The sequence below is a fragment of the Fusarium verticillioides genome, chromosome 1, assembly GCF_000149555.1.
Source record: "Fusarium verticillioides 7600 chromosome 1, whole genome shotgun sequence".
Classification (NCBI taxonomy): domain Eukaryota; kingdom Fungi; phylum Ascomycota; class Sordariomycetes; order Hypocreales; family Nectriaceae; genus Fusarium; species Fusarium verticillioides.
The window spans coordinates 246,830-262,947 of NC_031675.1; the positions used below are offsets into that span (position 1 = coordinate 246,830).

The 16,118-nt window shown below is 49.4% G+C and overlaps 4 protein-coding genes across 5 annotated transcripts; 2 read left to right on the plus strand and 2 right to left on the minus strand.

Annotated features, from left to right (window-relative positions):
* Window positions 1-561: 561 nt before the first annotated feature.
* Window positions 562-8,407, plus strand: FVEG_09864 (hypothetical protein; the record flags this gene model as incomplete). The annotated part of the gene is made up of 3 exons (XM_018898943.1): window positions 562-829; window positions 889-7,041; window positions 7,097-8,407. 3 exons carry the CDS (start codon window positions 562-564, stop codon window positions 8,353-8,355), a joined length of 7,680 nt encoding a protein of 2,559 aa, XP_018756920.1. The 3' UTR covers window positions 8,356-8,407.
* FVEG_09863 (hypothetical protein) lies at window positions 8,271-10,198 on the minus strand. Its single transcript, XM_018898942.1, has 5 exons — window positions 9,848-10,198; window positions 9,289-9,780; window positions 9,162-9,237; window positions 8,638-9,108; window positions 8,271-8,570 (listed from the first exon to the last, which is right to left on the minus strand). The coding sequence occupies exons 1-5, from the start codon at window positions 10,088-10,090 to the stop codon at window positions 8,467-8,469; spliced, it is 1,386 nt and encodes a 461-aa protein (XP_018756919.1). The 5' UTR covers window positions 10,091-10,198; the 3' UTR covers window positions 8,271-8,466.
* A 471-nt stretch (window positions 10,199-10,669) lies between these two features.
* FVEG_09862 (hypothetical protein) lies at window positions 10,670-13,006 on the plus strand. 2 transcript variants are annotated; one of them, XM_018898941.1, is made up of 3 exons: window positions 10,670-10,764; window positions 10,840-11,806; window positions 11,866-13,006. In XM_018898941.1, exons 2-3 carry the CDS (start codon window positions 10,859-10,861, stop codon window positions 11,917-11,919), a joined length of 1,002 nt encoding a protein of 333 aa, XP_018756918.1. In that variant the 5' UTR covers window positions 10,670-10,764; window positions 10,840-10,858; the 3' UTR covers window positions 11,920-13,006. The 2 variants fall into 2 exon arrangements, with proteins under 2 accessions (XP_018756918.1, XP_018756917.1); XM_018898940.1 differs by having other exon boundaries at window positions 10,670-11,806.
* Window positions 12,004-14,361, minus strand: FVEG_09861 (hypothetical protein; the record flags this gene model as incomplete). The annotated part of the gene is made up of 2 exons (XM_018898939.1): window positions 12,004-14,092; window positions 14,150-14,361. The coding sequence occupies 2 exons, from the start codon at window positions 14,359-14,361 to the stop codon at window positions 12,004-12,006; spliced, it is 2,301 nt and encodes a 766-aa protein (XP_018756916.1).
* Window positions 14,362-16,118: the final 1,757 nt, after the last annotated feature.

The following is a 16,118-nucleotide window of genomic DNA, read 5'->3' on the forward strand; positions in this document are numbered from 1 at the left end:
AATAACTACCTTGTTTGGTCTTCGATGCAACGATGCAACACATGTGGCGTCAGTGAGACTGCATATGTCGTGGGGGTTGTAAGCGAGAGCCTTGTTCAACCCGAATACTACATCCCGTACATGATCGCCACTTCCAGAAATGTCTTAGTACACGTCTTACACAAGTTTTGTGAGGTTATTCCCAAACGATTTGAGTAACGTATTGCAAGAAACGTCTGACGAGATGTGTTCTACTCCTTGTAGGGCAGGGAATCCAATCCTTCGGGGCGACGTTCGGCATTGCCGCTCTGCTTACTTGCAGATACCAGCAGCAGAGAAGGCAATTGAGCCGCAGTTCTTGTGTCAACACCTCGAGATGTGAAGAATTTTCCAAAGACTTGAATAAGAGAATTGAAGTAGAGAGAAACAGAAGATATTAAGTATAAATAAGGGAACAATCTTGCAAAACAACTATCAATTTCATTCGTCATCACAAGCATACCATCCTCATAGATCAAAAGCATCTAGATTAATACTCCAGCATCTTTTGTCTACCACCTTAATAACTTAATTGTCTTCATCATGAAGCTCTACCACCACGTTGAAAAGCATGAGGATTTCTTCCTCCCCTACCAAGATGGTCTCACCCTCAAGCCTGTCGAAGCCCTCGTGAAACACGAGAAAGACATGGGCTTTTCTGATGTCGAGACTGTCCTTCCTGCGACTGAAGTCCAGAAGGATATTCTCAAGGAGGATGTTCAATGGGCTGAAGCGGTGCTCTTCTCTGGAAAGACATCTGCTTTGAGCTCTGAGAAGATCTTTGATGCATGGAGATCTTTGGCATATCACCGTAAGTATTCCATTTTTGATTAGAGTTAAGATGGAAGTGGTGACTAACGTTTGGACTAGATATTTGCCTTCGATCTTGCATCACTGATGGACCAACGCCTAAAGTCGTGGTCAAGCGATGTATTGAGCCCGTTCAGTGGCGCCGTCCTGAAAAAGGCTTTGAAAAGCATCACCGAGGCTCAGCATTCCTGACTGTCGAGGCCAACAACCGTTCTAACGAGATTAATCTTGTTCTTCACTTTCATCGAGCTCTGATCGATACAACCTCACTACATACCCTCAGACTCGACTGCCTCCTTCAAATTCACGGCATTCCGGGTATTGAAAGTACTGGATTTACCGCATACACACGATACCTCGCGCAGCAGCGCAAGGACACCGACTCGTCCAAAACCTTCTGGTCCAAGACTTTCTCAGACATTGCTCCCCAGTCTATCTTTGGTCTTGAACCTGCCGCTCTGGATGGTTTTAATCAGGATAGACATGGCGTTAGTGCTGTTATTCAGGGCGCGGAGCTAGCAGCGCTGAATAGCCTTGAGAAATCTCGTGAGGACACGAAGGCATGGCGCCAGACGTTCCTTGAAGCAATCTGGGCCCATATCCTGAGCGCTCACTCTGACTCTGAAGAGGTTCTTTTCGGAACTGTTCGTCGAGATGCAAACTTTGTGGGATCGGACACTTGCGTCGGATGCCTCGATCAAACATATCCCGTCCGACTGCGCGTTCCTACCGGCGAAGATGCAGCCTTCTCTGACCTTTCCGACTCCCTGGACAAGTATCACACGGAAGCCGGTCGTCACGCATTCATCGGCTACACTGGGATCGAAGAGCAGGCCCCAGATGGCATGCTCATCGAAACAGCCGTCAGTTACAGCCAAACCACCAACACACCTTGCATCGCGCCAAGTTTGAGAAAGTTCCCCGTCGTGTTGTGCATCAACGACGCCAGTGTGCTGCAACTTGCTGTCAAATGCACAACCAAGATCCCACTGGAGAAGGTTGAGCTGGTCTTCAGGCACTTCGTCTCAGCAATCTTCAGTGCTGCCCAGGGCTTGAGCGCAGTGGACAAGTACCCACTATCTGACATCCAGCTCGTTTCGGAAGCTGAAAAGCGTCTCATACTATCTCGTTCAGTTAGTACCCGCAGTGTTCAGCCTACGACTATTCCTGCTTTGTTTGAGAAGACTGCGGCTCGATACCCTCAACGAGTCGCAGTTGACTTCCAAGGCGACGCTACCCTTACCTTCGCCCAGCTCAATGGTCTTTCCAACCAACTCGCGAGGAGACTGAAGCTTCAAAAAGGTGCTGTCTATCCCATCTTGGCTGACAGATCTCTGGATCTGGTCGTGGCTATCCTGGCGGTCCTCAAGGCTGGGTCAGCGTATACTGTTCTTGACCCAGAGTTCTCGGTCAATCGCCTCGAGCAAGTCGTCAGCGATTGCAATGCAGCAGCGGTCCTGTCTACTCGCAGATACATGAACATGCTTCCCAACACTGTCGATATCGGGCAAGATTACACGCGACTAAGCATTGATGCCGCAGAATCACTTCGCAACGCTGACGGCATCGGCGTAGACGTAAAGCGTCAAGACCGCTGCTACATCATCTACACATCCGGTAGCACGGGTAAGCCCAAGGGTGCAGTACTCACCCATGAGGCAGCCACTAGTGGTATGCAGCATCATTCCTTGAACGGCCTGAATCGATGGCTTCTCTTCTACAACCCCAGTTTCAGCGCTGCTCAACGCACTATCCTCAGCACTCTTGTGAACGGTGGAACTCTGGTACTGGCACCAAAGGAGGCACTCACTCGAGATCTAGCGGGAGTCATTAATCGGCTTTCGGTCGATGCCCTCGGAATTACTCCTTCTGCCCTCTCTCTGTTGTCGCCTAAGGATGTCCCAAATCTCAAGAGTATCACGCTTGTGGGTGAGCAGACTCCTCAAGAGCTCGTGAACACTTGGTCTTCCGTCAGGGGCCTTACCCTGAGGAACACATATGGCCTGAGCGAGTGCACACAGCTCAACTTCGGAAGACCGTTAACTACAGTTGATGGGCACGCTCCAAACCCTCGCATCCTAGACCCACCAATCGACACGACGAGCGTCTTCGTTCTTCGTCATGGTAGCACCGAGCTCTCACCACTGCTCGTGTTCGGTGAACTATGTCTGGCCGGTCCGCAGCTCGCACAAGGCTACATCAACGAGCCAGGCTTGACCGAGAAAGCATTCAGCGCTAACCCGTTCGGCCCTGGAAAGCTTTATAGAACCGGTGATAAAGCTCGGTGGCTTCCTAATGGGCAGATCGAGATTGAAGGACGTATCGATATGCAAGTCAAGATCAATGGGCAAAAAGTCGAGCCTGCTGAAGTCGATCGTCTTTTGGCCTCGCTTGAAGCAATCAAGGGAGCTGTGACATTTTCTGTCAGGATGGAAGATCGCGCAGTCCTGGCCACTGGCGTTGTTCTTGATGATGGCTATTCTTTCAGAGATGCCGTCAACGCAGCGAGGAACCATCTTCGTGCTAATCTGCCAGTTTTCATGACGCCCACTCTTTGGATCCCTATTGAGTCGGTACCTAGGAATGGGAATGGGAAGCTCAACTATCACTTGCTGCGGAGTAAGGCAAAGGAGCTCGGTTTCGCTGGCTTTGCCAAGCTCATGGAGTTAGGCAACGAGGAGGAAACGGCGGAAGTTCTCACTGATGTTGAAGAAAAGATTGCATCAGTCTGGGCAGACTCCCTCAAGATTGACGGCTCTGTCATTCGTCGATCTCATTCTTTTACCGACCTCGGCGGGACTTCTATTGAGGCTATCCGTGTTGTGTCAGAGCTACGCGAACACGGTCTAACAGCTGAACTCGGTGACCTACTGACCTACATCCCTCTCAAGGAGGTTGCTTCTCGAGCTCAGACTCTTGCAGTGGAGGACCAGCAAGACCCGACGCCCTTCTCACTCCTTCAGGACGAGAAGCTGCTTTCAGAGTTACAGGCGAATGGTGATATCAGCGACGCTTATCCTGTGACACCCTTCCAAGAGTCCATGCTGGTGTCGGTCAACTCGCTCTCAGATCCATACACCTATTCCAGGACTTGGGATGTAAGTCAACTGGATCTCGTACGCCTGAGAGATAGTTTCGAGCAGGTGTTCAAGTCCCGCGACATCCTGCGGACCGTGTTTGTTCCATACAAACAGTCTTTTGTGCAGACCGTCAGGTCCAACGTAGAACTTCCATGGTTGGAGTCCCAGCAAACACTAGAGGCTTTCCAGCACAGTGGAAGCGTTCATCACTGGGATACGGAGAAACCTCTCTGGAAAGCGACTCTTACGTCAGATCAAGCACTAGTCGTGACCATGCACCATTCACTATTTGACTTCTGGTCTCACGGCTTTCTGTATGATGATGTCGCCGCAGTCTACACCGGCAATCCGGTTCCTCATCGCCCAAACATGAACCGGTTCATTCGATACTTGCAACAAGAGCCTTCTGCGAGTGGCACCTTGTTCTGGTCCGAGTACCTCCAAGGTGCTGAAGTGCTCAAGCTGAACAGTAACCAGCTCTACAAGACCAGTAAACTCGAGTTTGATCTCGGATATAGCCTTACTTCTCGCGCCCGAAATGTTGGATTGACTCTCGGGGCAGTTGTATACAGCGCATGGGCCGTGGTTCTGTCTCGCCAGATCGGAACCAACGACATCACATTCGCGACCACTGTTTCAGGCAGAGAAGCTCCTGTTGTTGGTATCAATGATCTAGATGGACCTACTATGAGCACCGTTCCACAAAGAATCAAGCTCGGCACTGACTCTACCCTCCGAGACGTGGCTCAGAAGACAGTCGCGTCGTTTTCTCAGCTCCTCAAGTACTCTCAGGTCGGTATCGCTGCAGCCCTCAAAGCAGGTGGTATTGGTGCACAAGATATCGACACTCTTGTCAACATCTTGATCGATGCGAACAAGACCGAGAGACCGAGAAAGTCTCATGACGTCTTCAAGATGCGTGGCCCGCGGCCTCAATGGGAGTCTGAACATGGCATGACTATTCTGGAGGTCCAAGAGTCACAAGGACAGAGCGAGTCTACCATTCTCCGACTTTCAAGCAACGTAGATCCTCGACGCTTGGGATTCATCAAGGACTCTCTAGTTGAGGTGCTACATCTTTTCTGCGTGAAGCCTGATTCTATCCTTTCGTCTACCAACATCATGGGTGCTGTTGAACATGATCTTGTCTTCAACCAACTTTCCAATCGGGCGACACTTCGTGTTCCAGAGCCAGAGCTTCTGTACAGCGCATTTAAGAGAATTGCACAAGAGACTCCAGATGCTATTGCAATTAACTTTAACAATGAGGAAAGCATCTCTTACGGAGTCCTCGATAAACTTGCGAACCGCTTTGCTCACACACTTATCGACGCTGGCGTACAAACAGGTGATCTTGTGCCCATCATGCTTGACAAGTCAGTCGACATGATGGTCGTGATTCTTGGCACAATGATTGCTGGAGCAGCGTACGTTCCTTTGAGTCCCGACAATCCCACGGACAGAAACTCCTACATCGTGTCTGACACTTCCGCAAAACTCATTGTTGTTCATCCATCGCACGTGGAGTTTGGCGATCATGTCAACAAGTTTCTTGGAGTTGAGACACTGGTGATGAAGGGCTACCGGGACTTAAGCCCGAAAAACTCGCGTAGTGAGGATGCAGACTCTTGCCCTATTGTCAATCACTCCCCAGACAACCTTGCCTATCTGATCTACACTTCTGGTAGCACAGGTCTACCTAAGGGTGTCAAGGTTCCGCACAGAACCGCTGCTGCTGCCGTCACGAGCATGATTCAAGTCGAAGGCCGCAATCAAGGTGTGTGGAGGACTTTGCAGTTCGCCAACTACGTGTTCGACGCATCAGTTCAGGATTTCTTCAACACGCTCAGTAGTGGCGGCACGTTATGCATGGCCCCGACAGACGTCTTGCTTTCAGATATTGCAGGCTGTATCAACCGAATGGATGTCCGCCAGGCTATCATCACACCAACTGTTGCCAAGTTGCTCAACCCAGCGGATGTCCCACGATTTGAGACGCTCATCGTTGGAGGTGAGCCTCTGACCTCCGACGTCATCAAGACTTGGGCACCGCACTGCAAGATCTTGAACGTCTACGGACCAACTGAGACGTCCATGGTGGTAACCACTAAACAAACTGATTCTTTCTCCGAAAATCATGTCGTTGGTAACATTGGCGCTCCGTTCGATACCGTCATGGCTTTCATCCTCGATCCAAACGGCGAGACACTGCAGCCCTACGGTGCAGTTGGAGAATTGTGCATAGCTGGACCTCAGGTGACAGATGGTTACATCAATCGACCCGACTTGACGACCGCTGCATACGTCGACTGCCCTCAGCTTGGAGTTCGGATCTATAGAACTGGTGATTTGGCACGGTGGCTACCTGATGGCGAGATCGAGTGTCTTGGCCGTAAAGACAACCAGGTCAAGATTCACGGTCATCGCATTGAACTTGGAGAAGTTGAGAATGCCATTCGGAACTCGGGTCTCGTGAAGGACACGATTGCTGTGGCTGCCAAGGTCCACGATAAGATCCATCTGGTTGCTTTCTGTACCTTCGATGATCGTTCTACTAGAGCAGACGGCACTGATATTCTCGACCCTTCCGCCATGAGAGATACCTTTACGAGCCTGCACGAAAAGCTCGGATCGTTGGCGACTTATATGATCCCCAAGTTTGTCATCCCTATGGCCGATTTCCCGAAGCTGCCTTCACGAAAGATTGATCGCAAGGCATTGAAGAAGATGCTAGACGATCTTGATCGAGATTTCTTGGCGCAATGCGTGCTTGAGTCTCCCAGCCAGGGCCACGCAATTGTTCCTGTAGAGACTCCATCCGAGGTCACCTTAGAGTCTGTCTGGGCGGATATCTTTGGCCTATCAACTGATCAGATCGGACGCGAGGCAAACTTCTTAGCCTTGGGCGGTGATTCAATCTCGGCAATCAGTCTCACCGGCCATCTTCGCAAACTGGGCTATAACCTCACAGTGCTTGATATCCTCCAGTCCCCTAAGCTCAAGGATATGGCTTCTGCCATGCGCAAACTGGAAACTGAAACGGGAGGCAAGAAGAGAGTCTTCAACGTTCCCGAAAACGTCAAGGAGGCAGTTGAAAACTCTGGGCTTACATGGGATGATGACGTTGAGTATGGTAGGTTGCCCTCTTCAAACAGTTAAATAGGCCATAAGATGCTAACCTTTATCAGCATACCCTTGTCCACCCGGACAGGAAGAGTTCTTGAAGCAAGGTGCTAGAGACTCTCAGATGTGGGTGCTTGAGACCGTGCGACGCATGACGGGTGTCATCGACCCTGATGCGTGGATCAAAACCACCACGCAACTCACTGAAGCCAACGACATCCTACGCACAACTTGGCTAGAGGCATCTCCCGGGAACTGGGTAGGAGTTGTCCTTCGCGATGCACAGCTCAACATCACTACCGTCGCCCTGGACTCGGATGACGAGGTATCCAACTTTCTCGAGGACTTCTGGAGGACACGTTTTGAGTTCGGCCGCGCGTTCATTAAATACGCCATCATTACTCATGCAGACTCATCCTGGGACTTAGTCATCAAAATGGACCATGCCGTATACGACGGAACTCTTCTGCGCGTCTTTGATCAACATTTCGAGAACATTCTACAAGGCAAGTCTTTGCCTCCCCGCGTCGAGTTCCGTGATTTCGCCCAACATGTCTTTGAGCAAGACAGGTCCAAGGCGCTTACATACTGGAAGGACAAGTTCACCCGTGCTGGGCAATCATCCCTGATTCTGAAGGGCCAAGACCTCAGTGGGGTTAGTGAACCTCGCGTCACCGCCAGTTTCAAGATGAAGATGGACACACGCGGCATTGATCAAGTGGCGAGGAACTATGGTGTCACTCCGAGCATCATCTTCCAGGCTGCCTTCACGCTTTGGTTGGCTAGGGCGACACAGAGTGATCATGTTCGCTATGATTATCTCCTCAGTGGACGAAACGTGGCACTTCCTGATCCTCAATCCATCAACGGAACACTAGCCAACTTCTTGCCGATCTGGACGAGTACGAGCTCCACTGAGAAGGTCTCAGATCTTCTTACGAGGTTACAAGATGACTTTTGGGCTGTCACGGAGAATGGCTTAGTCGGACTGGACGATATCTATCAGACCCTGGATATTTCTCGCGCGGCTCATGGGAACAAGGTCTTGTTTCTGTCGCAGCCGTTCGATCCTGTTCCCTTGGATGATGCAACGACTCGCAATCGATGGCTTGTCATGGCCAAGTCAAAGGTGCGGATGTATCAGCCTTATGCGCTTGTAGTAGAGGTATCGAAGTCCTTTGGTGATAGTTCAATATTGAAGGTCATGTATGATGAGAAGGTGTTTGACCATGGGATGGCCGAAGCTTCTGCTTCTGAGATCACTGGGTTAGTATCGGCTATGATGAAGGATGAAAAGAAGATTATGACTGTTGAGGAAGTTTAGATATATGCTTGTAGATTTAGACATTTTAGATTAATATTTAAAAGACTTGGATGATACTCATGGCATCGACACTCACTCTAAGTGAAGGCCTTATGCATAATAGCGGTCTCTTTAATAAGATCTGCTTTGCTTAGGTGCATATCGAGACATTAACAACACGCTAAACAGGAGGAGGCTACTGCATACTATGAGTCTGTCCTCGCGGCTTTCGTCTCCTAGAGATTATGGTGAGTAACCAGGTCTTCTTCAAGGTAAAACTTGAGATGGAGGTGTCCATCGTACCTTCATTAACAGTCATCAGACATAGCGCGGTGAACGTATTGAGCGGAACCCTCATCAGTCCGTACACTCGGCCTCTTCGCTCCTCTGGAACCAGCCGGCCCTTCAGGAAGGCCATACTCGGATAGTACAGTCCGACACACATCTCGAAGAGGCAAAGCGCCCAGAAGCGACTCAACTCGTCTCGCAGTAAGAATGTCAGCAAAAGAGCTGAGGCTGAGATCGATGACGCAAGCTGAATCGCTCCTGATGAGATCTGTGTCGAATTTGTCTCACGTGAGGCAAAAAGGAATGTGCAAGAGCCCAGAGACATTGCGCCCATAAGACTCGAAAATATGGTACCGAAAGGAGGATTTTCCCAGATTCTCTCATGGACACGCGCTGACATGATTGTCTGTGGCCAGGAGTACAGGATAAAGTGAACAGAGCCCTCGAAGAAACACATTGTTAATGTGAGAATAACGAGACTCGGGTCTTTTGCTCATATTGTCAGCTGAATTTCACCATGAGGGGTCGTAGCTACATACTCGTAAGAGACATTGCACTGGCCTTCCACGAAGTCTCGATTGTCGGGGACTTTCCTGGTGCTCCACGATTCTCGGCCTATTTTGACGTTATCAATGGAATCCACAGTAGAAACAAAGCAGAGTTTACCCAGGATCGAGTTATGATCATCAGTGCCAAGCTTAAACAGACGATACTGAGCAAGAAGGGGGCGGTATGCGAGCCCAACGTATTCACGGCTGCTTGAGCCACCATACCACTACCAGCAGTAACGAGGCCATTTGCAACATCCATCATGCTATATATCGTGCTCAAAGTAGTCCCGCGGTCCCCAAATCCTTGTCGTTTATACTCGGCTGTCATCCAACTCTCAAACACCGAGTACAGTAAGGTCGTGCAAAACCCAGCCATGACTCTGCCTACAAACAGTAGTACTATGTTTCCTGAGACCATAGCGAGGCAGGAAACTGAGTAGACTAGGCAATAACATTGGCACATGAACTTTTTGCCATGTTTATCTGCCAGTGAGTCCACGAACAGTGCGCTGACTCCAGCAGAGACGAAGCCAGTTGCAAACAAAGTGGCGATGGTAGGCTCTGGTAGTTTATGAGTATTCTTCAGACAGCTGTATAAATATGACGCCTGCAGTCGACAGTTGCAAGTTAGATATGACTGTTATTTTTACTGCACATGTTATTTAAAAACGCACCTGAAGCCATTCGGCAGCCAGCGCCAGACCGTAAGCCCACAGAAACTTGTTGCGAAAATTATAATATCTGTCACCCATCGACTCATGTTTCATATCGTGTATCTCATCGTCGATCATATCAAGACGCCTAGCCTCAGCCGCAGAGGCTCGAACGACCTTCAACGTCACATATCTGTGATGCCAGAAGGAAGCAAAAATGAGCGGTATCGTAATAATAATGAGCGTGATGGTGTAGTAATCCATAGCTGGCAGACATGTCAGGATGTTTGTACAAAAGAAGGACTCTGAAGCAGAAAAGCCGTGTAGTACAGGGAATGCCAGGGGAGAAAGGACTAAGAAAATTGGACGATGCCATCGTGGAATTACGAGACGAGGACCGTGCTGAGGCGTTGACGTTTCAAGCCGTGCCCCTGGAGTCCAAGGCTAGCCCTCATTGGTCTTTATCGTAAAACACCGAAGTGGCTCCCGGGAATCCGGCAGAAGAAGACGGAACTGTGGGTCAGAGGGATTGAGGTTTATCTTAGCGCTGACGTAGGAGTCTTTTATGAAGAAGAAGAAGAAGAAGAAGAAGAAGAAGAAGATAGCTGATCAGTGCCAAGATATAAATCACATACTATGTATAATAGCATGAAGAGCTCTATCTCGCTGAAAGAATACCGAGCTTGTGATGTTCATAGGTAAATTGGTCGATAAGAGAAGACATCTTGGGGACCCACGTTGCCGTTTATCCCGTCTCGGCAAGTTGATCCGAGCTTTACGTGTAGGACTAGCCCTATTAATCTGGAGTCCGCGTCTCCTCTGGGAACGGATCGAGCCACTTCAGGTGAAACTCAAAACAGCTGTGAAAAGGGGATAATTACCTCAATTCACTATGAGAAGACTTGGGACCACTATCGGCTGTGTTGAGTATTTCTGATGTGAGTTCCTGTTCTTTAGTTCATACTTCTCTCTACCCGAGATTGATCTTGGGATTCATGCTGAAGTCCGTCTAGTTTCCAGGCCCACTTCATCATGGCCATGTCTCAGAGACTGGTCACAATCAGCTTCATCTTTGCGACGATACTGCTCTTCACTGTACTTTTCACCAGGCCATCCCCTCACTTTTCAAGATCAACATCGTCACAAAATCATGCAGATGTCTTTAGTAAAGACCCTCATCTAAACTCAAGACTCGCTCATGCCGAAAAACTATGGAAGCGCTCTATCAAAGCTCGCGAAGAAATGGTCGAAGTAGTCGGCTACGACAAAGCCTTTCCTGACGGATACATGAACCCCTTTAACGTCTGGGACTTTGCCCGCCCAAGCTTCTTCTGTCCTCACGATCTTGAACGCGTCGGTTCAATTAGCGATGGCGGCAAGATCATCTGCGGCATGTCGCGCTATGAAAAGGAATGTCCCGGCCCATCGTCAGATTCAAACAAGGCGAGAGAATTCATCGTTTACTCATTCGGTGTGAGTGTCGACTCCTCTTTTGAGGCAGAATTGCTCCAGCGCACGAATGCTCGGATATGGGGGTATGATGGCACTGTTGATAAATGGGCGCAGCAAGTCCCCGAGTGGATATGGTCGCGGGCTAAATTTCAAAAGGCCATGATAGGAAAGGTATCGGATAGCAAGGCTAGACCGCCAGTGTTTTCGATACAGGATCTTATGAAGATGAATGGGCATTCCTATGTTGATCTTATCAAGATGGACATAGAGGGTGCTGAATTTGATGTTCTTACGTCGTTGATTGATTCGGTCAAAGAGCAGAGGAAGAACGGCAATGCGACGTTGCCTTTTGGTCAGTTATTGGTTGAGATGCATCTTAAGCAACCACCAGAAGGAGTTACGGTGCCAAATGATCTTCGATCATGGCTGGAGTGGTGGTATTCGCTCGAGGAGATGGGCCTGAGGCCAGTGAGCAATGAGGACAATTGGATCGGTGATAGGGTCTATGGTATGCCAAGATTTATGGAGGTGCGTCCAAGTCAACCCAGATTCAGCTTACGCGCAACTTTACTGACAGCCTTTTATAGTATACGTTTATTAATGCAGTGGATAAGGAGCGAAACTTGTTGCTGTGGACATGAGCGAGGGAGCCTTGGCTCCAAGCTATAGACAAAATATTTATGTTACTACATAACTCTGTCAACTTTTTGATACCCTGGCTGAGATTACGCAGACTTGGGGTCTTGAGGCCACTTATCCAAAATAGCCTTCTTTCCAGTCAGCGTAACCTGGATCTTGGCTTGCGTAGGCTCATCCAGCAACAGAGTGTAAGTCCCAGGATAAACAACCAAATCACCATTCTCTCCCCGTCGCGCAATGTTATCCAACGTCCACTCCAGTGAGATATCCTTCGTCGATGAAGGCGCGACATCATGCAAGCGACCATAAGCCGCAAGGGTCTTGAGAGGGTAAGGCTTAGGTCCAACTTCACTCTTGATAAAGACCAGAGAGACAAAGTCGGAGGTAATGCGGCCGGTGTTCTTGACACTAACTTGGATGGGGGGCAGCGCGCAAGTATCGGAGTATTGAGCACTGCAGCCCTTGAGAAGCTTCTGGATGTCAAACGTCAACTTGTTGGACTTGAACTTGGCTTGGAACTTGGTGTAGTGGAGGCCAAAGCCGTAGGGAAGAACTGGAGTTGAGTACCAGCGATAAGTTCTCCCTGGCAACGACTTGGTAGGTCTGAGGTCCATGTCAGTCATGCCAATCTGCTCAGTGTATTTACTGGGATATTGCGTGACGGGTAGTCGGCCAGCAGGACTCTTTCGTCCAGTGAGCAGGTCCATGACTGCAGTGCCGCCATCCTGACCAGGGTAATTGACCCAAAGAATACTGTTAATCTTCTTGTTCTTCAAAAGAGCGGTGTCATCGACTTGATCACCAAGCTGGATAACAACCAGTGGCTTGCCGAGACTAGAGAGCTTCTGAAGAAGGGTCAGCTGGCTCTCAGGCCAGTCAAGGTTCTCACGATCTCTGTCCTCGCCAGCAGCAGAGGCGTCAAGACCACCAAAGTAGAGAATGTAATCAGACTTCTTCGCCGCAGCAACAGCATTGGTGGTCCAGTTATCATGAGATGAGCTGTTCTGCAGTGTCGGACCCCAAGCCACGTTGGTGTCAAGACCAAGCTTCTCAGCTGCATAAAGCGGGCTGTGGAGGAACGGAGCACGTCCACTGTAACCACCCTGCAGCTTGGAAGTATCGTTGGCCCAGAATCCGATCATTGCAACACTATCCTTCTTCTTGAGCTTCAGAGGCAAAGTGCCGTCATTCTTAAGAAGAACAGCACCCTCCACAGCAGATCTGAGTGCAAGATCCTGAGCTTCCTTGGTGTTGACATCCGCAAAACTGAGCGAGTTCCATTGCGCTTTGGCACCGTCAAAGAAACCAGTATGAACAAGCCCTTCGAAAAGGCGCTTCAACGAACGATCCATGAGCTTCTCAGTCAAGAGGCCTTGCTTGTACGAATCGGAGACATCGCTGGTAGTAGTATACTCGCAGCTAGAATCCATGCCGTTCTCAAAAGCTACCTGGGCACCTTCAGCGTTGGTCTTGACATACTTGTGATTCTGCCAGATATCCTGCATGGCGCCACAATCACTAGTGATCCAGTTGTTATCGCGCGTCCAGTTCCAGTGCCCTCTGAGGATCGTCTCCTGCAGATACGAGTTTGCGCATGCGGGAATGCCGTTCACGGCATTGTAGGCGCACATGATGGAACCAACCTTTGCATCACGGGTGCACTCCTGGAAAGGCCTGACGTAGTACTCAGCCAAGTCCTGAGGAGTAATCTTGGCATCAAAGTCGTGACGCGTGAAGCCTCCCCAGTCCTCAAAGTCGTTTCCAGCATAGTGCTTGCAGGTAGCAACAATACGTCGTTGCTCCTTATCGCCTTCGAGACCCCTGACGATATAGCGAGCATACCGGCTGACATGAAGGGCATCTTCACCTGGAGTTTCGGAGCCACGACCCCAGCGAGGATCTTTAAAAGGGTTGACGTTGGGTGTCCAGAAGTCGACTCCGCGCCAACCGCCGTTAGTGAACGCACGCGCTTCGGTGCCGACGACGTTGCCGATATCGTGGATCAGATCATCGTCGAAAGCAGCGGCCATGAGAAGAGGCATGGGAAATGATGTGGCCGCGTCGTAGGGAGGAGTGTCGGCAAAGCGACCACCTGGAGATCCAGCGAGGCCATGAAGGGCTTCGTTCCACCAGTTGTACCTTGGAAGTCCGATTCTTGGTGCACCAGTTGCATTGCTGCGTTAAGTCAGCTCCAATCTCCGAATAGTGATTATGGGGGGGGGTATATTTTACCTGACCAGATTGCCCACCTTCTCTTCGGGCGTCAGAGCAGCAACTAGAGCAGCCGCTCTTTTAGCTGGAGATAACGAAGTATCGCAGATTCCATTCTTGCTCAAAGGTCCTTTGGTACAGTCCGGAAGGGTATATGGCGTAGCAGCCTCAGCCAATCCACCTAAAAGAGAAAGCGACAAAGCGCTGGCAGCGACCTGAAGATTGAGCAGCATGGGTGTTTCTCTGCCTGAACAACAACGTTGCCTTGGCCAAAAGTCCTGTTCCCACCGTCCATTTTATACTTCTCGCTTCGTTACTTCTTGACCTTTCCATTGTCCGGTTACTGCGGAGTAATGCATATGCTCATTTGCGGCTCACCATAGCCGAGCAAATAGAAACTCAATGACGCAGCGCTCTCCCAGCGGCATATGTAACGATCGGCAATTATCTAACCGCAGTTGAAGCTATCGGATATTATCACTGAGTGCGGGGAGCCGCGGGGATGCGGGGAGAAATGTGCAGTTTCAGGCAGAATACGGATTGATGTAACACAATAAATAGCCTAATAGCAAAACCCTTAATGAAAGCATAATACATTGAAGTATGAGGTCACGATCAGCAGGTGTCGATTCTGTTGGTTATGTTCATCAGGGTTAGAAAGCTCATGGAAATTACCAGAAGTTAAATATTGGTGCGCTTGGACGTGGGAAATGCAAAGGGTCACGGCTAATATACAGGAAACCGTTGGGCACTCGGCCCTTCTTTAAGCTCGGAAGCTTAATATTAGCTCCCATATGCCTCTCCATTGAGGCATATTATCCTCATTGTACCACTTGTATCTGGTCTGCAGCTTCGAGCACCACGTGAGCTGATAGAACTCTGAGGTTACAGCCGGCACGGTGATAGTAGTGTTGGATGCGGGAATAAACAGGGATATTCCTGTTCCTCTGGAAGCTGCTCAAGTCTCAGCGAATTCAGTCTAGAATTAAGTTTTTGCTGATTCCGGTCGTGGCTTCAATCTTCGAAATACTAACTCTTCAATTTTCGTTCTATCTATTTACACCTTGCTAATTCGCGAAGCCTCTTGTACATCTGTAGAAGTCAATACCCTTTTATCCGGCCTGTTGTTCTGTGTCAGCGCAACGACGCCGTTGCCTGTACGAGGAACCGTAAAGCAGTTTCTGGAATGGCTGACCGAGCACTATTATGGACCTGGATCTTGACGGAGATGCGGCCATTGCCACCTGCGGCTGTAGGCCGGTCTCTGACCAAAAAAAGTGATCGCCGTCGCTCGTGATGGCATATGCGATTGCGTCACCAGGTGTTGTGTTGGCGGTGGGCTTGGCTTGAGTGAGTGTAGCTAGCAGGTTCTCTTCGATAGATCCCACGGAGAATCGAAAGAATATGGAGTTTACTGTGATACAACTCTAGATTGTAAGTACCGTGTTTGTGACGGTAAATGTAAGAGTTATAGGGGCAGAAGAGTTGACTGTATAGGTGAAGGCAGGATTTGGTTTCTGGGGTAAACTTGATATGTGGCTATCTATGCTTTCGTCTAGATACCTTTCATCATTGTCTTCGGGAGGATTATGATGCACGAATGTCCTCTAAATATTCGGGTTAGGCTCAAGAGCTGTCTTTGGATGAGGACAAGCCTACTCCATGAAACTGATGATACAAAGCCTACCACTGGGATAGATGCACATTCGACAATTGCAGCCGTCATGCAGGTTTCAACAATTTGAGTGACCACTTGTGCGTTGTTTGTTATTTACTTGATTATTTCCTAAGATTAGCTGTTGGTGACAGAAACGCTGTTTCTGATATGTCGTAGGTAGGGGAATTTAGGATGCACTAGACTACTAGTACCTTGAGCCTTGTAGGCTCACTCTGTTTATGGCTATGCTTGATCTAGAATCCGAAATAGAGACAAGCCAAATCATTCAGAGCCACTTTAATGAAGGCACTCGTCTTTTCAACAATGCTTAAA